Below are 22,648 nucleotides of genomic sequence, written 5' to 3' on the forward strand. Positions count from 1 at the left end.
GGCTTTTCCCCACTTTAGTTACTCATAAACGAACCATTACCCTCCACCAGGTTCAGTCGGTCATTGCGTGTCCTCCGTCACAATGACCTTGCTGAAGACTTCACCTCCATGTCCAGCGCCGCCTTTCTCAGCTCCTAGCAACATTTAGTCCAGTCCCACAGAAAACACATGCAGGGAATCTGGCAATTTGACAACACGGATTTGGCAGTTGTGGGCGGCAGAGTTCACGTTCACATTTGCACCGTCTTGCATGTTGCCTTCGTCAGTTCTGAATCCATAAATAAGAGCAGAGATGCTCTATCTGCAAACTGGCAACCGGGGCGAAGGGAAGACATGAAGTTGTTTTAAATTGTCATTAAAAGATTGAGAATAAAAACAGACATTGGGTTATTATTAAATCAAAACCATGAACCCACATAGCTTTAACAAATACCATGAAACCCCTTATTTTTGTTCTGTTAATTTGTTTAGTAATAAAAAAAGAAGACATTTGGCCTTTTTTCTTTAAAGATGCAGTATGAAAGATTTAAGTTTTTTTTGTTTTTTAAATTGTGATTTGTTTTGCTTATTATTCCTGTTTTATAATCTTATTTGCTTTAAACTAGTCTTGAACTTTCCCCTGCTAACTGATGTTATTTTAATAAAGTTTCTTTCTCTTTCTCAATTGTGAAGCGGTTTGAGCTGCATTTTATGTATGAAAGGTACAAACATAATTCGATTGATCTTTTTTTTTTTTTTTAATAATTATCATTAAGATTACACACCGCCACCTACAGTTTGTGTTCAGTCGAGTTTGCGTTTCAGAGTTCTGCCAGTTTATTTTCTAACTGCAGCCCCGGCCACATTAATAATCACATCAAATTATTAATATTTTTCTTGGACTGAGGACAAACGAGATACTGGATTATCTTGCTAAAGTCAGTACCAATTCTAACAGAGCATAACGGGAGATTAATGGAAACATAATGACTGCAGTAAAGTTCTAAATTAATGACTGATGATACCATCAGCAGAGATTAAAATCAATTCATTAGAAGTAAGCAAAAACACGCATGTAAACTGTCTTGGTATAAAGCACCATTTATTTGTGTCAAACATGATCGATTCGTTAAAAGTCTCACATTAAACACGCGATGTGTCACACGTAAACATTTCTGACATGGTTTATTTGTTCACACCTGAGTAATGACACAGTGAACTGCAGAAGTGATGCGTCGTTCTCTCCTAAGTTCAAAGGAAACTAGAAAAGAAATATTTAAGTTGATAGCTTATATACACCAAAAATTGCAGTAATAAAGGCATTAATACACTTATAGCTTGTCTTTAAAAAAAAAAAAGATGTTTAAGATAACAATGGGTTTGGATGGCATTGAGATATCGGGAAGCTCATCACAAAAAGTGCTGCTGTAGCATCACAAGTGCTCACATGACCACAGATTATTGAAGGCTATAAGTACATGTTTCTCGTTTTTTCCCCTCAGAATTATTTGATGATAAGAATCAGTGTTTGAACTAAAAAACACTGGATCTGCACAGGAGACATGATGAACCTGCATGTAAAAACTGCCATCATCATTTCTCATCAGAATAAGGTCGACACCCTCGAAAAGAAAAAGGGGGAAAAAAAAAAGAAAAAAAAGAACCTCATTAAAATTCAGGCTATGATGCTCCTTTTCAGCTCTTCACTCGATAACATCTGTGAGGAATATGAAATCTGGGAGGAATATTAGGTGTAAAGATAAGTAACTCCGAGGGTGCATTCATATATATGGAAATGTTTCCCTGTCTGTCTCACACTTCTTCAGAAGGCCTGATGCGATGGCTTTCACGGCCCTCATCGTCTCGGTGCACGTCGGGCTGATGAGCGTTTCAGGCAGGAGGAAGCCGAAGTATCCCGTATCCCTCAGCTCAAAGGCGAAGGCGTAGGGGATCCCGTTCCTGTAAGCCCAGTCGATGGAGCTGCCTGAGCTCACGTCTGTCCAGCGAGACACAACGGGGGAGAGGAAAAGCTTTGAGTTTATGCGACGCGTCTCGTTCTGCGTTGAGACGATACGTTTCGGTGAGACTAAAACATAAAGGTGCAACATAGAGGTGAGCAAATCTCGGCGGCACACGGAATGAACTGACAACGATAAAAACTAATCTGTTCTGTTTACTTCTAAACCTTGAACACAAATGATAAAAAGTAAGAGTACCACTCACACAGGGTTGTGGAGGCAGGTCCATATCGATATCTCACTCCATATGCAGAATACAAGGCTGTGACTGCGTTTTGAGCCGCCAACTCCTGAAGCATAGAGAGAGACCAGTGATGTACTGCACATATTTTGGATTGTATTTAGCCTGTTTTACTTGCTTTTCATTGTATTCCACTGTGGTTTCTGGTGTTTTTCTGTTCTTGGTTTAATTCCCCGTTACGGTTTATATTGTGGTTTAGGTTTAATGTTTGTTTATTTTTTCATGTTTGATGTTGTGACTATGTATTTAAGTGTGCTTATTATGTGGTTTTGCCTGTCTCAGACACAAAATATCATAACAGTCATGACAATAGTACAAATGTCGTACAGTTGGATTAAATTCGTAAACAGGCGTTGCCACAGTGCTGTGACCATAAACGGCCTGAGATCATGTTCTGATGGTGAGAATTTATTTCCTGAAAACAGCGATAGTGTATAGTGATGTGGAGGATAATGTTATCTACAAATATTCCCCAAAATATTGTTTTTAAAAAGAATTTCAATTGTCGTATTTTACATGAAAATATACTTTATTATTAATAAAGTTACAACTTAAAATTTTTAAAAGCACAACAAAATATTAAAAACATACAGTAATGTGTAGTATGTGTCATTTTGACAGTATTTTATGCTTTTAAAAAACATTTCTAAATGTATTTTATTGGTATTTGGGCTGAACCAGACCTCAGTTTCTAACTTCATCCCACCTCACGTGGAAACATGTGTTAATGAAAACAAAGAAATGTTGGCAGCATCAACTTGGAGGGAATAAAACGTTAAAGTACACACGGAAATAACTAAATATATTCCTTATTGGTTAAATATCAAGCGGAACGTCTTACCACACAGTCGAAGTTGGGGATTGTGGCGTACTTGTAGGAATACGGGTAAAGCAGCATTTGTGCGTAGGCGTGAATGGAAATGTACGCTTTGATTCGCTTCTTGTGCTTGCGCAGGAACCTTGCCACGGCTTTGACCTCAGGTTCTGACTCGGGGAAGGGGCCGCAGTACGTGTCGTCACAAGGGTGAGACGAGGCACCCTCATCTGGGGAAAGAGAGAGAAAAAAAATACCCCACATGCTTCAAGCACCACATTATAAATTACATATAATACACTAAACTATCACAGCTCACAGATATTTTTCTCAGCTCACACCTGTTGAGGCAAGAGAGGGCGGAAACCTTCTCAAGCAGCAGACTCAGCAGATTTAGGTGCAGTCCAGTCTTATCCAACTCACCACACCATTTCACCTTCCAGTTCCTGTTGGCGTCCACTCCCCTGCAGTGAAACTTGTGATTTTTGGACCGTGTCTTCCGCCAGAAACGATCCTGCAGCAGGAAACACAAAGACATTGTCACTACATGTTCACGGACCATCAAACTCAACCTAATAATTCACTGATTTCATTAAACTGTGCTGAGTTTATTACAGACTGGAAAGAAAAGTGAGTTAGGTCATTTATCACAAGAATTATCTTCTTCGAAGTTCATGTGCATCTAAAAAAAAAAAAAAAAAAGGAATATAATAGAAAAGCTTGTTATGATCATGCATTTAAAAAAAAAAAAGGAACAACACATATGAAGCTATGAAATATTTTCAGATATACATTTTGTTTATATGTAATAAATGTGAAAATATGGTCGTTTCCCTCATGATAATAATAATAATAATAATAATAATAATAATAATAATAATAATAATAATAATAATAATAATAATAATCATAATAATCATAATAATCATAATAATACTAGGAAAAAGGAAAATTCTGTAAGTATTTTGTACAATTAAGCGGAGAAAAAAAAAACATCTGGTAACTGGCGTGTACCGTGGTCCAGCTGAATCGGTAACCGTCCACATTGAAGACAGGCATGATGTAGAAGTTGAGCTGGTTGAGTAGCCGTGTCATCACAGAGTCATACTGGTAGGAGCCGATGGCCTGGAACAATAATATACTCTGTGAATATAGGCTATGATCTTATGTTCTTAGAGTAATAAATAAAACCCTGATGATGTGTTTATATGCAATGCTTTCCTGCAGGGTCATTATTTCAGTTCTTTGAAAGCACTACCTATAGTAGGTTAATACGTCTGACTGGGATTTAACAGAGGAGATCTGGTTGCAGCACTAATACTGTGTGTACCTGCTCTTCACCCAGACACAGGGAAGGCCAAGGTTAATGTGCTTAGACCTTGAACAAAGAGAGCACCCTGACCTCCAGTGGCCTTCCTCTGTTACTACATCACGGAATATTCAAACCCCCTGTCATTAAACGTCTTGTTGTTTCTGTTTAATGTCAGGCTGTTTCTGATTTCCTGCTGCTGTTTATCTTCCCTCTCCAACCTTTGTTTACTTCCCACCCGTAATTTATGCTTCTTTGACGAACCTTGCAGAACAGCATAAGGAAGTCGTGTCTCATAGAGGAAACATGGAAAAGTGTGAGCTGAGTCTGCAGGCAGAGTGACTGCAGGGCACAACAAATCATGTTCTGTCAATGCCGCAGTCCTCCAAACCAGAGAAAACGTTTACAATGTCAATTTTTTTTAGGAACATCTGTTGAACCACACTTCTTAAAGTCCCATAAAATAGGAACTCATTAAAAATGGCTTAATGCTCTGATTTCATATATAAACCTTCCTTCATTGTCGCAAACATTCTGGCACGTATTGTGTTGGACCAGGTTTACAAATCCATCTCATCTGGTATCAAAGTGGTAAAAAAACAAACCGTTAAATGTTTTCGCAGTTTAAGCGTGGATCTGGTCTGGATCTGTCATCACCTCAGAGCTCAGAAACTAAGACCTAAAAGGTGTGATGGGGCATGCACAAGCATCTGGGTTATTTCCAACATCAAAACATATTTTGGACTATTTTCTTAAATGTGCATGACAAGTGAACAGATGTTGGTGTTTTGCTAAAAAAAAAAAAAAAAGCCCAAAAAGGCGATCACAGATTGCTTGCTGCAGGCCACCATGAGAACTATCAGCAAGATTTCTCTTTACACATTTCCCCCATCGGTACTAAAATCACAAGAGAAAAAACAAACAAAAAACAATCTGGGCTGTTTAAAAATGCAAACACCGAAAGAGAATACCTCTTTGACAAACCACTGACAAAAGGCAGGACCGATCCACTCCCTGGCGTGAACGCCGCAGTCGATCCACACGGCTTTCTTCTGGGGACGACTTCTCTTTCCTAGCTGACAGGACAGAGACGCTGTCAGTTGCAGAGTTAGACAAGACCGTGCGCGAATGCACTGAGGCGCGTCTTAGTTTTTATCGCGCGTGTCTCACGCACTCTCTCCTACCTGAAGCACATAAAGCGGCCTTCCTTCATAGGACTTCCCCACGGAGAACATGTCAACCAGGTCAGGCTGAGTTCTGTTCATCTCAAACATCCAGCTTTGAATCTGAGGGCAGAAAATAGTGGAGGAGAAGGAATCTCACTCGAGGATCGGATTTGCAAACATTTTAAAAATTGCTTTGCAGGGACACAAATGTTTGCACACATTTTCAACCCCTTAAAACTACACAATAGCAGGTCATTACCAAGTACGTCAATTAATATTGATGCTAAACATTGAGATCTGTGTAGCTTGTATAGGGAATTTGAAATATAAAAAAAAATACAGGACGTTTCGACATTACACTTCTTGTAACACGAGCTATTCACAGTCTGTTTTTTAATTTAACACGTTTGATCTTGCACTGTACACACAAGACAAATAACGTCCAAACAAATGCTTGCACACACTCAATAAGTCATTTTACCTTCTACTTAAAACACACGCTTTTAAAGAACTGTAGAAGAAGAACATAGTATGTAACAAAGGGAATTCGTGAGATCGAGTGTGATTTCAACATAATAATATATATTTAACAAGGAAGCCACAAAAAAAAGTAGTGTGAAATATCGTTGAAATACATCTTCATGTATAATCCTCAGTTCTACTTTATTGTCATGGTTCATGTTTCCAGGTTCTTGTCAGGTTTATGTTTCAGGGACACTTAAGCAGTGTAAACTGTATTAACAATAAACTGTGTGAAGTGGAATTCCTAAAATCGACCAAACAGTCCGCTGGTCTGCATGATGTGTTTCTCTGCTGATTTGGAGATGAAGATGACTACGACGTGTCTCAAGACACAAGAATAAATTGTGAGAATGTAGGCCACCAGTGTCTTTCTAAAATAAACAAACCTAACTGAGAATGGAGTTCGGTGAGAGAAAGAATCTTGGCGCAGTGAGTCAACTGCGACAACGCGACTTTCCAACATAAGACATAAGATTTTAAACCACAATCAAAGAAATCCTCTTGACCGCTTATCGTTTCACACCTTTATGCCTGTGTACATCTCTGTTTAATGTGTCTATCTTGCTCCTCTATGCTAATTCCTGATCGTGTCTGATTAACTTTCCACCCCCCATGTGTCGCCCTCAGGCTTACATGTTCATCTTTCTACATCTCGAGATCAAACCTCTCCTGTTTGGATGTTGACTGATCTTATCTTCGACTCCTGCCTGCTTGACTCTGTCCTCTGTTCGTTTCCTGTCAATCTCAGAGGGTGCTCCATAAAGAATGAAGATGGATACAAGAATAGGAGGGTTTTTTTTTTTGTGAGACGAAACAAGAACAACTACAGTTGTGATCCAAACAAGGAACTCAACACCTGAGAGACAATGAAAAGAGTCAATCTAGGTGACACGTTTGCATTAACCACACATTTATGACCGATCACACAATATTTAACAGCATGTCGGGAAAACCTTTAAGTGTGTATTGGGTGGTGAAGATGACGATCAAAGCTGAGCAGAGTGATGATTTGCGTATGCTGAGTGTGGAGCTCATGATGCTTTACAGGGCCTGACAGATTCCTGAACCTGATCAACCCAGAAAAAAATAAACACTGTGAAGCTGTGAAGTGTGAGGCAACGTGTCTGAAAGCACGAGGCTGTGGGAAAGAGACCTGTGGAACTAACTAATTGGGAGTACGAGAGCACCTCAGAGAGTTGTGCTCGTTTACTTTGTGTGAGTGCAGTCAGACCAGCGAGAGGAGGAGGAGGAGGAGGAGGGAGAGAGAGAGAGAGAGAGAGACAGGTGGGTAGATGGGGGGCTTCACATCTACCTCTTCCAGAGAGTGGTAAACCTCGTAGTCATACTGAGACTCTGACCTCCGCCTGCGAGAGGAGCGATATCCTGTCTGCTTTTCAATTTCCTTCTGTAGATTGGAGATAAACACCCTGTGGGGGGGGGGGGGGGGGGGGGGGGGGCAGACACACATGACTCACATGACACTGTTACATCCTCAATACATTTCAACATGTCATTGACGGGTGACAGGAAGACATTCATCTAAGCACAAACATCATCTCACAATTCCTATGAGCTGTAAACAGTGAATCAGCCTTTGTTTAGCAAATGGAACTGAATATGTCATGTTATGATTAAAATTATGTCTTAAACCTTGATTTCAAATAAAAAAAAGTGTTTATCTGCAATTTCATTTCAACTCACTCCTCTATGTTTACAATTTGTTTCATCTACAAAGTTTTTCTTCATTCATTTACATGTTCGCACTGATGTTGAATTAATTTTGTTTCCTTAGTCTGAAGACTAATTCTGTTTACCCAGAACAGACGGATGAAAGTAACCAGGCAACAGGCAGGGACGCTGTGATACAAGCACCGATAGTATCCTGTGCCATTGGTTGGCTCCGTGAGTTGCTGACTGCATTTTGTTTTTAAGTTTATCATTTAAATTTTAGCAGCATATACGACAAGTTCAACATCTACAAGGACCGCATTTTAAACAACGATGTGAGATCTCCCCAGCAGTAGAACGACTGTGTTACACCAATGCTTTTCAGACTGTGACTCCAGCCTCCCCTGGGTGGCGCCAGACAGCTTCGGCAGCAGGGAACATCTGGCGGTCAGGGGGAGGCCTTTTCCTAGCGTGATCTGTCTCTCTTCTTTTTTTGAGAAAGAATCTTAATGAAAAGCTTAAAACAGCAAATTATCTGATGAAAACACACATTTCACAACAGAAAATATGATATGTTTTAAGGAGGGGAGGTAAAATGAATGTAATTCAAGCCCTGTCAGGGAGGACTCATCCTCCCACATCTTGAAAAGCCCAATATCAGATGGAGCAGTTGTATATTGTATGTTTGCACTGGACTGAGCTTTCTCTGTGGACCTTAATTATTGTATCATGGTGAATGCATCAACTTTCATGTCATATCATATTGCATCACCAGCACAGTGGCGTAATCCTCAGTTCGATTCTTGGCTTTCTATGTGGAGTTTGCAAATTCTCTCAGTGTGTGTGTGTGTGTGTGTGTGTGTGTCCTATGTACTATCCTTGATAACTCAAAATGTTTGTATAAATAATATCGTAGCAGCTGTGACACCCAATCTGTGTGTTACCAGAGATCACAGGGGGGTCTGAGGCTTTGCCAGCTCTGGAGTTGTCAAGATTCGATTTACACATCTGAGAAAATTACGAAAACACATTATAGAAGGTGGTTTTCATGCGGAAGACTCCTGAATGTACTGTAAATGTTTGTGAGAAAGAGCTTGTCCACTCAGGGTTTGGCTTCAAGGAAAGACTGAGACTGTTGGGTTATATTTCACAGAGTTAATAAAACTACAGTTGTGACATCTCAGTAATCCTGGCTATTTTCTCCCACGAGTTTTACTTGGTGTAGGAACACAACATGTAATTTGTTCAATTATTGTTCACAGTAGGATGCTACAAACTCCAATGCAGCTGTATTACTACTGTACGCACCACAGTGGTAAATCAGACACCAACTACACAACTGCTCTCACTCGATATCTCTTACAGTATCCGTACCATCTTTTCCATATCAGTTCGCCACATGTTTGGCAGCACAAATTATAGTGTTTATGCTACTGCTGAGATAAACCCCAGACATAGCCATAATTACCGTCGCCGTCGTGTTACTATAGCCTCCTCTCTTGTCTGATCAGCTCCCTTACTTTCTACCATGAACTAAAACAGATGAAGTGATCAGTGTTTGAAGCAGCGATATTGACAGTCACAGTAAAACATTCATCATCATTGTAAGGCTCCTTTATAAACCATTTTTATCCACATCCTGTTCAGTGACACTAAAAAGCTGGATTATCTCTCTGCGACTAAAATGAGATTTTTTTTGACACATTGCTCTGTCAAAACCTCAACCACCGACCAAAGACTGTCCCCTGCAGTGTGAACCATTTATGACAAAAAAAAAAAAAAAAACTTAATCAGGCAACAGAGAGTAGAAAAAAAAAACCTCTCATCCTCAGAACTACAATTTCTCCCTGAGGACCGAGATGACAATGGAATTCTCTCTGGCGCTGACTGTGGTTGCTTTGATAGAATGCCATCATTTCAGCGTTAATTTTGAAGAGGGATGGTGCTGGGAGATGAAAGACTTGCTGTTTGGAACAGATTGGGAGCGCGGGCTCTGATGTACTGTGTGTGTGTCTGCATGTGTCCTGGCTTTGAGCAAGTATGAAGGCTTCTGCATGCAAACTATTACCAGCCACGACATGTGCGAATCATATATGCTGTCTGAGACAGGCGGGGTGATTGACTGTCGGTTAACAGAGTGTAAAAACTCTGCAAAGATGCTTTGGAGTACATATGAGAATGTAAGTGTGCTGCAATTGTTCGTACTTACCGATAATCGATACGCTGCTGCTTCAGGCGTACGTGTAAACCTTGGGTATCATTACGCCTGACATGAACGTCCACGGTGGCATTTTGATGGACCAGAGAAGCACTGTTTGGCTGCCAGAAGTCCACCTAAATGAGTCACATCAAGATAATCAAAGATGACAATGACACCAAAAACCAAAGCTTTATATATATTTATATACATACAGATTTACGTTTTGTATGTAGGTGTGTTGTGCTGTTCGTTCATGGTTCACTTTACGAGGGCTTTTCTGAGCGTTAGATGACAAATAAGTTCTGTCATCAATTTATACAAACATTTTTTTTATCAGAATAAAGATCTCAGTGTAGAATATGGTATTCTATGAACATAAGACAAATCATATCTGTATGATATTGTACTGTAATATGAAACGTATTTTATTGTCTAGTATTTATCAAACAGTATGTCGTTGCATTGATTCATGATGATGATTGTGTCAGACTGTATATTCGCAATATGTTAGATCACTTGATACGGTATTATACTGTATTTTATCACAGCATATCAAATTGCATCGTATGTAAGGTACCGTATAATATTGTACAGTGGGTTGTTTAGTGTGTAGTGGTTAGCACTCCTGCCTCACAGTGAGAATATCCCTGGTTCAGGTCATTACTTTGGCCTTTTTCTACGAAGCGTGGGTTTTATTTGAGTACTTTCTGTCAACTTCTGTAAAAACATGCGCTGACAATTAATTGGTCAATCTAAATCCATTAGGTGTGAAAATGAGTGTAAGTCTCTCTGTTTGCCTACACTCAAAGAAAGCTTGGATCAGCTCCATCCACCTGCCACCCTGAGTTAGAGAAAGCCGCAGTAGAGACGATAGATTGACAACGTATTGTATTTAACCATGTTGCATTGTATCAGCTCATATCATACTACTGTCTCATACAGGAATGCATCACAATGCATTGTCCCCCCTGACTGAATCACAGTATAAAATATGGCACTGTATTGGAACTGTATTGTATCGTATGGCATTATATTGTAATGTAGTCCACCACATTTTGTTAAGTGGAAACACAATGCATTGCATTGCATCATATTGTAGTGTCACGTTATAATGAATCACTTTGCACGATCTAGAACAGCATTGAACTAAATGTCATCATAATATATCACATAGTATTGTTTTTTCATCAAGTGACATTTGGTTCGACAGAATTGTTGTGCATTGCGTGGCATTGCTTTGTTTAGCATCACATTACATGTATTGTATCTCCTCATTGGTCCACCGTGAGTAAGGAGGATGAAATCGTTGGGTGGAGGAGCCGTGGATATTTCTGTTATGGTTAGGAATAGTGGAAACACTGACTTTCATAACGCCTTGGATTTAACATTGCGGAACTCAAAGAAAGACCTTAATACTTTATCTACAGGAAGGGAAGCGTTGGTGCAACACTTGGTGATAATGATTAAATTGTCTTGGCGAGACCTGCAGAGTTTCACGTTCCTCCGGTCTCTTACCTGAATGATGAGGTCAGTGTGGGGAATGTTAATGACTCTGCAGCTTTAATGGAGCAAATCACACAGTGACGGATCCCATTAACAGTCCCAGATAAATGATTCTCCCTCAGGTTTCTTCTCTATCGTGTGACCGCCTATTGATGGTGACAAATATGTTATATCTCCGCACTCGTTATCAGGCTGTGATAACTGAGGCAGTTAGTTCCAGTTTAAGTCCAAACCAAATAAACACAGACACAATCTGCAAACGCAGATAAACATTTTTTTTGTGACGGCAACTGAAGAAAGAAGAGGAGCAGATGGAATATTCTTTTCTTCAACAATGAAGGGCAGCATCGAATAAACGATCCACACAATAGTCACAAATCAGGTTTTACTGATCCACATTTGATGTTTGCAGACACGTCTGCAATGTCCTCACGCGGCTGCGATTTGTTGCAGAAACCATGCAGGCCTGCACACATGCTTGTTTTTGTGTCAATTGGTTTAATGGTTTACAGAATGCATACCAGTTTCATTCAACTTTGTTTGGTGCCGAAGGGGTCCAAAACCCCCAGCTGGAATGTTTGGTGCCTTCAAATGCGAAGCGCCTCTCTACTGCTGCACTTTTATGGCATTTCCAAATGGTTAAGCATCCCAAATGTTTCAGCACCGCTCCCCTCCGAGGCAAACAAATCCAGAACACCTCTGCCTAAAAGGCACTTTTTATCTCCCGACTGTTAATATGTGTCTGTGTATGCAAGGCAGCAATAAATTTAATTTGTGTTGTTTCAGTTGATGCGGTGCTGGCGCAGGCAGTACAAGAAAGGAAAAGTTACGGTTCAATAAAAAGCCGGGCTTCCTCGGAGCAGATGAGGTGAAGCTGCGTCTCAGTGTTTATGTCCAGCGAATGAAAACAATAGCATTAAAATAGCAGGAAGGTCGAGCTATTTCGTCAACATGTGTACAGTGACTAAGGCTACGTTGCATTTTTATTGCTTTATATCGTTTTTTGTTTTTTTTTGTTTGCCAGAAATTAATGAAATCGACCCTTTGCGAGAACTTTCACTCAAGTAATGAGGGAGGATGTGGAGGGAAGAGGTAAAATGCTGAAGCTGCTTCAATAACTCGGATATGAGCACATCTGTTTCCTAAAAATCAACCCCTCAACTATCTTAAACATTTATGTGAGGGCGGGCTGCCACTAATACTTGGTGTTTCAGTTCATTCCAGTGCAGCCTCAGTAAAAACAAATGACTGATTCCAGAGAAGGATGTCAGTACCTTCTGATCGGATCCTGTCCATTATTTCCATCGTGGATATGAACTCCAATCGGGTCATGCAAAAAGCTGAAGTAGTGATAATAGTTGACATTAAGAGACAGCTAGGCATAGAAGAGAAGAAATAATACAAGATTTTCCTGAAGAAAAACCTGCAAATGATCTTAACAATGCATAAAAACATGACAATGCAATTTATTAATGCACCCATGAAGTACATCTGCTTAAACCTGCAATGTTTTATTGATAGTTTCTGGAGATGACACAATTGCAAAATGCTTTTTTTTTTATTTCAATTAGGCTAACTGCTCCTGGGAGCGCAAGCCCACTTCTTTTATCAACTTACCCACAGGGTTCATGGGAACAACCTGCCAAACACCAGGTGATTCTAACAGAAAACAGTAAAACTTTCAGAGTTACAACTACATCTGAGCTTGAATCCTTGAACCCTCTCTGAAGCTTGATCCTCATGTTGATGCCGTGGTTTTTTTGTTTGGTTTCATTTGATGTCTAATAATATTCGGTTGAGTGCTGGGCTTTATAATTGCTTTCACTTTAACAGATGTAACTGTAAAGGACTGTTGTGATCCATAAACATTTAAAAGCAAAGGTCTTATCCTGCTCGTTAAATACTTTCAATATGAAACATCTTGTAAGTCTTTATATGTAGGTATATGTTTATATGTACGTAAAGAACCCCTATTAAAGTAACCATAGTATTTAGTTCCTGTGAAGGGAACCATAAAGTGTTCTTACCATTCGTCTTTCTTTTTGTTATTGACTTTTTTTTTCTCAAAAACAAAACAATTGTTATTGTACATCTACTCGTGCACGTAAGCACCTTTGTCGCGTAAACAAATACCCAAAACACAATAAAAGTTCACTGTTTTCACTTGAAAATGTTGTGTAAACAGAGGCGAAGTGATTTCAACGAAAAGACAAACAAGATACAGAAATCTTGATGCTCTATTGAACACCATGTCCATCCATCTTCTGCACCATTTTATTCTGTTTGGGTTTGCGATGCACTGCCACTGATCCCGGCTCATTCTCATCAATTAACTCGCCGTGCATGTTTTTTGGACTACTGGAGGAAACCAGAGAACCCAGAGAAAGCCCATACTTAGAAAGGCCTGGCTCAGATTCTATCCCACAACCCTCTCGCTATGAGGCGAGAGCAAACTACTACCACCGTGCAGCTTAAACGCAAAGTGGAAAAACATTTTAAATGTCTTACAAGGTTTTACAATCTCATACAATGACAAACCCTAGAAAGTGGGCCCATAAGGTTAGAGCTTATGTGTTTTCACATCATACATCATCACAGACTCCAGACGGATTTCTCTTTGGGGATATGAGTGGCTAAAGATGGATTTGACTCTTGATTCACCTGCTTTAGTTTGAGCTGTATAGACGGTGATGTTTGACCTCAAGCCAAACCTGAAGCTGGAGGCTTTGACTCAGATAGTGGAGGCAGAGCAGTGTGACTAAACATGTGAAAACACACGTCCACAGCTGTCCAAACAGCCGCACAATGTCAACTCACCTCCCATAACATTGACCCCAGGCCAAGGCTCTCCGCTGGCATCGCTCATTATAAAACATAAACATGTATTTAATCCTCTGGAGTCACTTCTGTCGTTTTAATGCTTTGAGGGCCGCTGATTTGTTGTGCCTGGATCACTTGACCTGAAGCGGAGCTTCATTCAGAGAGCTGCCACACTGAATGCCACCAGAAGTGGAAAGTAAGTATTAAGTATTTCTACTTCAGGAATTGGTACTTTGCATGAGTATTTATGAGTTACAGAGAAAGGATAGCTGATGGGTTACAATTATTTACACTGGAGCTGCAGAAGTTTATTAATATAATACTTATCAAGTTACATCAATAACGATTGAAAGCTTTAGTTTTAAATAGAAATGCTCGTGTACCACTTACGTAAAGGATATGGTACTTCTTCCATCTCTGTATGCAGTATTTTAGAAATATTGGACTTCGTCAACCAATTTGATCAGATTATTTTCTATCAAATATTATTCATTATTATTTTGTGTGCTTTATTTATTCTAAGCAGCCTGTTGCAGAAAACTCATCAAAATATAAAAAACATACATAATCTCACACTGAAATTTAAATTGCAATAACTGGCTATTTTATCTTGTATGTCTGTGTTTTGTGCATTTTATTGTTTTCTTTTAAACCTTCTACCTCCTTTTAAAGACGCATGCTGTGGCACATGCAGTTTTTAATGCATCTTTTACATTTTCTACTGATATTAATGTGGCACATTTACAAATTCCTTGTTTTAACAAAGACAATAAAGGTGATTCTGATTCTTTTGATTGTGATAAATTCAAGCAATTTCACTTAAATAACTACATCACAAACATGAGCTTGGACTTCTATAACTAGCATTTTGAGTAAACTGTAAAAAAAACTGTTAAAAATAATTAAAAGAGTGAATACAGACTGTTCGAAGGAATTTTAACTTTGATTCTTCTTGGTAAAAAATATGTATATTGTAGAAATATATTAGAAAATCCAAATTGAATATATCTAATTCTCAATGATACCTAAAAGACAATTTTCTCAAATTAAATCAACAGTTTAGTGAGTTTTCCATGAACTTTTTCTGTATAAAATGTTTAGTTTAGGACAGTCCTTCCAGTGACATCATGTTACATATGTTTTCTGATTTAATAAATCAATTCATGCTGTCTATTAGACAACCAAACCGATGTAAATGGAAGGCCATGGATACTCCAGACAGTGATTGGTAATTACTTCCAAATGAGTGTGTGGGGAAAAAAAACAAGTCTTTGTGTCCTCTGGGAGTTTCCCCTGTGATCTCAGTCTGTTTAAAACAAATAGTCGTACAGTTTGTAAATTGTAAGAGGTCCAAGCATTCAGCCTCATAATGAAAAAAGAAAAAAAGAAAAAAAAAGAAGACAATCCTTTGTGTTTTCCACCATATTTCTCTCGGCGTTCCTTATTGAAATGATTAGTGAGATCCGAAGCGACAGTATCCCGGCCTCTCAGACAGGAAATACGTCCTGACTGTGACGGATGACCACACTCGGCTGCTCGCTGTCTCTCTGTTTTGTCTATCGCTGTCCCCGGAGCTGTGTGGAATCGCTTCCCGCTCAGCATCAGGCTTCACTCCGGCTCGAGTGTCACGGACAGACGACGGGACCACGAGCTGCTCCGAGCCGAATAACAACCGATACAGACTACACACTTTGATTACTTTACAGATACTGCAAACATGAGCTGGAGGATGTAACAATCAACAAGTTATTAATGGTCAATAACATAACAATTTTAAACATTTTAAATAAAGTCAATAGTGTAATAACTTATCAATAGTGCAATAGGATGTTTGAGCCATTGTTATTACTTTAGAGAGCAAGATTTCAGAAATCTCTTTTAAAATCTTATAACGGCAGTTTATATTTTAATAATACACAAATATGACAGTACGTCTTCGAAAATTGTTTGGGGGGAGAGTTTGCCTATGCAAATGGGTGCAGTGGATGGGATAGTAGATCCACTCACATATTTGGGATAAATGCTAAGTAGCCCTCTGACTATTTTATTTATTACATTATTGTCCATTATTACATTAACGGTGCATTTTGTTTTATGGGTACTGCTTGAGAAGTTTGTACAACTTAACCGGTGTTGTCCTGTGGCAACATGAACCCGTGTAGGGTCCAAACATTAAAAGTGCATCCCAGAGCAAAATCTAAGCCACGAGGAGCAAAATAAATATAAAGAACTCATAAATAAGATTTCCTGGTTGAAGTGGACAATTAGGTAAGACAGGAGAAACCCGAGGTTCTCTAAGACAGACCACCAAGGTATCCATGGAGAAAGGGGAGAACGTTTCATGAGACGATAAATCCAAGCAAGATGGACAACATGGTGGTGTAGTGATTCATGCTTTTTGTGTGAACTTTGGTTGTTCTCCTTGTGTGAGCCGGTTTCATGAATGTGAGGTTAAATGACATCCTGTCCAGGGTGTATCCTGCCGTCTCCCATAGTCAGCTGGGATCAGGTCCAACACCTTCAATTGGATAAAGCTGGATGGGAAAGAGGATGGATAGAGGATAATGTCGCCAGATGGAAACCAATGAATTTGCCAAAATGCACCTTGAGGACTCTCCGAGGATGAGAACTAAGACTTTCTGGTCATAAAAAAAAGCTAAATTAAAGTTTTTGGCCTCAGTACCAAACTTCCTCCACATCCAACCTGAAGGAGCTTGCCCGAAAGAAAAAATTCTTTCCTTGAAACACCTTTAAAGAATCTTTTTTTGTCAACGGTGCACACCAAGGATTACTTGTGTATGTGTTCAGATAAGTACTCCCTAAATAAAATAGCATTTAAATTTTTTTGTTTAATTTTGGAGTTATTGTTCATTGTGTGTACACATTTGAGGCAATATTGAACTCAAGCCTAATAAGGCTCCCCTTTGCAGGGCAACTTTTCAAGATTAAAACGCAATGTCCATTTATACGTAAACGACAGAAACGTTTAAGGCTGTTTTCGAAAAGTTGTGTTTTCAGTTGCTCCGAGCGCTGTAGTCGCGTAAACGGACACAAAAAAACACAACCAAAGTTCACCATTTTCACTTTAAAAGGTGGTGTAAATGCCTGAAAGAGGGATGCACACAATGCTGTAGTGGTTGGTTGTCTCGTCTCATAGAGTTCATGCCTGGTTGGGCCTTTTTTCACATGTTTTCTCTTCCAGCAGGGAAAAAAACATATGCCTGGTGTCTCTGCATTTTCCGTAGATGTGAGTGTGCGTTTGTTAATGTTTGTCCTCTGATGGACCTGCAAGCTGTCTTGGGTCAGCTTGACCCTAAAGCTCAATAAAGTTAATTGAAGATGGATGAAGGTGGAAGGGGTGTGCAGACTGTTTGGATTTCGATTCATTGCTAAAGACAAAATAGTCCACTTCGAATATGTTTAATACAGACAATACATAATAGTAAGCATGTGTTGGAGGATAATGACGCAATAAATGAAAAAAATAAATAAATACAGCCAACCTTGATACGTCCCAGAATTCTCTTGAGGGCTTGGACCTCTTCCTCATTACCCGGAGTTATCCTGAAGACTTGATCGCTGCAGAAACAACACAGAGCTTTTGTGAGAGTCGGGTTACAACCGGAGCTGAGGTGTGCCAAAGGGGCTTTTTACAACAACCAAAGTTCACCGCGACATGGCTTTGATCCATTTTTTATTTTTTTTTTGCTAAGTGCACATTATTTCACAAACATCTGGGCCACGGAGTCACGTGATGAAACTGTCTTTGGTGTCAACTGAAGGCGACACTTCTAATAGCAGATGTTCTGCTGGCGAAATGGGCGGTTCCTCTTTCTGAGGCTCTTAGATGACAGGGTCAAACCCCAGTCAAACAATCAGCCGGAGACGTCATTAAAGGATTATATTTCATCGTTTTCCAGCTCTGCAGGTAGCACCTGGAGCACGGCGATGGTCGACACGGTAGCTGCAGCTGGTTGACATTTTCCAAACCGCAAATCAGTACTAAATGTAGATGTGTGCTAATGTGACGCGTTTACACATGGCGTGAATCAATTAGCAAAAAATGAATAATTATGGTTGACAAATTACAGATGTGACTCACTGGCGTTTCATTTTTATTCAGATACTGAATGGAGTGAAATATATGAGGTGTGCCGCAGTCTGTTTGGGCAGATCACAGCACAGACAGATGGTTTGTTGTAAGTTTTATCTTGCCATGTGTGATAATAGTAAAAAAAAAAAAAAACAATATTAAGGTACTTTCAGAATATTACAACTCAAGCTGTCTGCAGGGGAAAATGAGTTAATTTCTTCACATGTGCACCGATTTATTTATTGTCTCACCAGGAATAAATCCTTTATATGGATCCTTTATAAAAAAAAAAAAGACCATCATTTATCCTCATCATGTTGCTTTTATATACATTCTCTTCCAGTCTTCCAGATTCTCTCTGTGTCCACTTTTTCTTTCTCTGGCACATTTCACTTCTTCCAAAAGGCTTTTCTTTTTTTTTTTTTTTTTTACAGTCTGTAACACAGGAAGTTGGGCCCCCCTAAACAAAGGTGGCAGAAGGCCACACTGAGGTTTGAGGAACAAAAGGGGTCCGGGTGTCCCACATGAGTGGCCACCTCATTTCAGTCACCCAGATAACAAAAAAAAAAAAAAAAAAAAAAGCAGAAACCTCTATTTTTATGGCGACAGATGGACTTCAAAGAAAATGAAAGGGAGTACTTTTAGGAGGTAGAAGAATAAAGGCGATGAGAGAAACTAACAGAAATACTTTCAGGTACTCTCCATAAAACATCAGAAAAACACATGTGTTCCATCCTTGGAGGCTTCAGAAAAAATATAAGAAGTTTAAAACATTTAGAAATGAGTTTAGACCAGTGACAAACAGTTAAAACACAACCAAAACTGGTTTAAAACAAGCGTGAAAACCACACCAAAAAAAAAACCCAGTCCAAAGTAGTTTAAACATGTCCAGAACAAGCAAATAACAACCTGCCACTTTAAACTCGCCAAGCAAGAGTTTAAAACCATCTGAACAAGGTGTGAACATTACAATGTTAAAACTGAACAGCACCAAAGTGGTTAAAACATAGTCTGAACCAGTTAAGAACTAGTAAATACGACAAATCAAACGAAACACTCATTGAAACAACTTGAAAACCACCCAAGATGTCATTTAAAACTATTTTAAAATGGTGTAAATAGTCAAATTTCAAATTTCAAAGCCGATCTGAGAATATCCTCGTGCAATCACCACCATCTGAGACCGCTTCAGAATCATCCTGAAACTAGTTTGGAACATTTAAAACGGAGTTTAATCTTTTAAAACCTATCAAAACCACTCTAGAATTGGTCTAAAACTAATCTGAAACCATTTTCAAACCAGCCCAGAAGTGAAAACTTTTTTTTTTTTGTGCTTTGGGGCTTCGGTTTACAAGACAATGGTGGTTGGAGCCACTGAAAACGCAACTTTTTGAAAACTCCCTGACTCCATCTCCTTGTAGACAGAAGCTTTCTGAAACGTTCTGCACATGCACAAGGATTTATTAACAACAATAAATGCGGAGTACCCCGTCCACTCTTGAATTTAACAGCACATCTCTAATAAAGTGTACATTTACTCCACTATCTTCTCGATCTCATGTGAACACAGATTCTAATTCTTACAAGCAGATGCTGAGTGGGCTGAAAGGATAAAGAAAGACAGTTTAACGAAGCATCAATGTCGACTGCTCTCTGTGTGCTCGCATAGGTGGTTTTATTACATAAAAACCTCGAGTCTGAATTTGCCTCAAAACCACATAAAAACGAGTTTAAAAACAACTTGAAAGAATCTTAATTACCTTTTTAAACACTGATATAATAACACTAATAAACAATTGAATAGATTCAACCCTGAAATTAGTTTTAATAACTCCTGAACAAGGTTAAAACCCGTCAAAATCCAAGTTTCAAAGCAGTTTCATAATATACGCCTGTAGGCTGATTCAGACAGAAGTAAACAATTACCTTTCTCCAGACATGTGAAAGCTTCAAGTAGCAGCAGCAGTTTTCTGACATATTCTATGTCACGGAACAACACAGGCTAAATGATTTCTTCATCCGTTACTGATTCTTGATGATTGCTTTGTTTCAATGTCACTCTCCATCCACCATCTACTTTCTCATTTAAACGTGACATTAAGTTGTCAATCTGGCGATTCTCACAGCAGCACTCTCTCCGGGATGGAAAGCTGAGTTTTTCTGGCGTTTTCATTTGTGCTGTACTCTCATCTTTTATTTGTAAGCACGGTCTGTGTGAGTAAGTTTTATATATGAAGGTGCTCTTAATTACATGAGTTTGTCTCTAAGAGCTTTTCAAGGTGGTGGAAAAAGAGGACAAACATGGGGGTCAGGGGGAAGCCTTGTCCCATCATCATTTTTCCTTTCATTTTTCCAAGCAAAAGAAAAAATAAACACTTTTTTTCAAACAGATTTTCTTGTCATGAAAGGAAGATAAACCATTACATAGGTGTGACTGATTCATAACCAGCTGCAGATTGTGTATGAAGAGTTATATTAAAAAGCTTGTGGAGTCTCTGTGAGGGTGGGACCATCCTTCTGCACTTTGAGAACTTCTGCTTTACGTCAGGAATGTATAATATACAAGCCATACTGTGAAAAACAAAGCGCGCACACTGAGCACTGCAACTCAATGTTTGGAATAAACCCAAAATATATGTCATTGGAGACAGAAGAGGAGGGGGCTTTCCAGCAGGTATGGCCTTCCTCTTCTACCCCATCAAACGCTCTTTTGAAAGAGGCTATAAATATCTTTACATGGCCCTGTCATGCCTTCTACATATTTGCCCAAATTACTACTGCATACAGTATTTGCCCAGCATCAGACAGCCCGCTGTGGAAAAGGTCTGTTTGCTCAATTGCTCCCAAAATTTCGCAGGCAAGGTCAAATCCTGAGTGGAAGGACTTTGCCTCGCGTTCATTGAGAATATAAAAGCAGGACTTCGAGGAAAAAGTCACTTCAGAGAGAGAGAGACTGAGAGTTACTGCCAACCAACAACAGTTGGTGAAATATTGATACTGCAAAGCATCCCCCGTGTCATCTGTGCCCATCATGAGTAATCTACATGCTTCTCTGCAGCAAAACACAACAGATACCATCTTATCCATATTTGATCCGCAAACAAACAGAGTCTGGCAGGACCACAGAGCAAACTGCGCGCGGTGTTTCGTCTCAGAGGGGAAATCTGTGCGCAACATCGGTGAAGATTGTAAGAACAAGGAGTTTCTTGTTCATCATAAAACAAACAGCACTGCAGACAATAAGTGAACCTTTCATGCATCCCTCTCTCTGTCTGTGCAGTGGAGTCTGAGCAGCAGTCCAATGAGAAGTTGGGGGGGTTGGGGGGGGTCTTTCTACTCACCCTGCGTAGCGGTTGTTGTACAGATACGCACTGACTGGACATCGCACGTTATTGCAGATTATCACACAAGTCAGTAAGACGGAGGCGTGAAATGTCCTCCTAATGTCCATCGCCAAACTTGGCCAGCAGATCAAAGACTGGAAACACGTTGAAAGATGAAAATTTAAAAAAAAAAGAAAAAAAAAAAGTGAGAGAGTAAAGTTTTGAGGGTCTGCCGGTCCAGGACCATCAGCAGATGGATACAGTCATTATGACGCGCTGCGCTTTATGGAATGCTGGTCCGGAAAACGTGCCCAAGTTGGTCAGCTGGCACAGGAGAGACATTTACCACCACTTGAAAGCCGTGGAGGGAAATTGCAGGGGAGCAGCAGCAGCTCTCTCTTTTTTGAAATAAGGAGGACCTGAGTCACGTGGCCCGGTGTGGGCGAAGTTGGTAACTGGATCCCTCCAATGCGCGCCAGAGTGGGAACGTCTGAGTGGAATACAGAAAATACAACTTTCTCTCATCAATATTACTTTGAAACATAACTATTCTGACATTTCTGAACCCGACTTAGTTATAGCGATGTTCACGCAGGGAAGAGGAGGCGCAGGGAGCGTCAATAAAGTACGAAAATGACAAAAGCATGAAATGAAAGCCCAAATATAGAATTTGTCGATCCCCCAAAATTGCCACGGGAAAGAAATACTAAGAAAAAAATAATGTAATTGCTGGGCAGATAAGTTAAGGAGGTAGTGTAAAATTAAATTGTTAAGCGACACGTTGGTGTGCTGAGGAAGAGCATTTAAATATCCTCTGTTTGGCCTTTCTGTGTGGACTTTGGAAGTTCTGACTTACAAATTGGCTGTAAGTGTAAATATGAGTGTGTCGGTCATGCTGTGTTTGACCTGTTATGGATTACCACCTCTCCTGGATGGACCCTGTCTTCGCTCAGTCAGATGAGATCAACTCAGTCAAAAGTAGAAGAAAAAAA

At 39.6% G+C, this 22,648-nt stretch overlaps 1 protein-coding gene across 1 annotated transcript; it reads right to left on the minus strand.

The window, feature by feature from the left end:
* Positions 1-1,056: 1,056 nt before the first annotated feature.
* On the minus strand, positions 1,057-22,066 carry cpa6 (carboxypeptidase A6). The gene is made up of 11 exons (XM_080489791.1): positions 21,675-22,066; positions 17,744-17,819; positions 9,927-10,051; positions 7,362-7,476; positions 5,546-5,647; positions 5,333-5,437; positions 4,067-4,177; positions 3,476-3,566; positions 3,080-3,282; positions 2,203-2,287; positions 1,057-1,975 (listed from the first exon to the last, which is right to left on the minus strand). Exons 1-11 carry the CDS (start codon positions 21,782-21,784, stop codon positions 1,761-1,763), a joined length of 1,338 nt encoding a protein of 445 aa, XP_080345917.1. The 5' UTR covers positions 21,785-22,066; the 3' UTR covers positions 1,057-1,760.
* Between the last annotated feature and the right edge of the window lie 582 nt (positions 22,067-22,648).

The sequence above is a fragment of the Lipophrys pholis genome (genome assembly GCF_963383615.2).
Source record: "Lipophrys pholis genome assembly, chromosome: 20".
Taxonomy (NCBI): Eukaryota; Metazoa; Chordata; class Actinopteri; order Blenniiformes; family Blenniidae; genus Lipophrys; species Lipophrys pholis.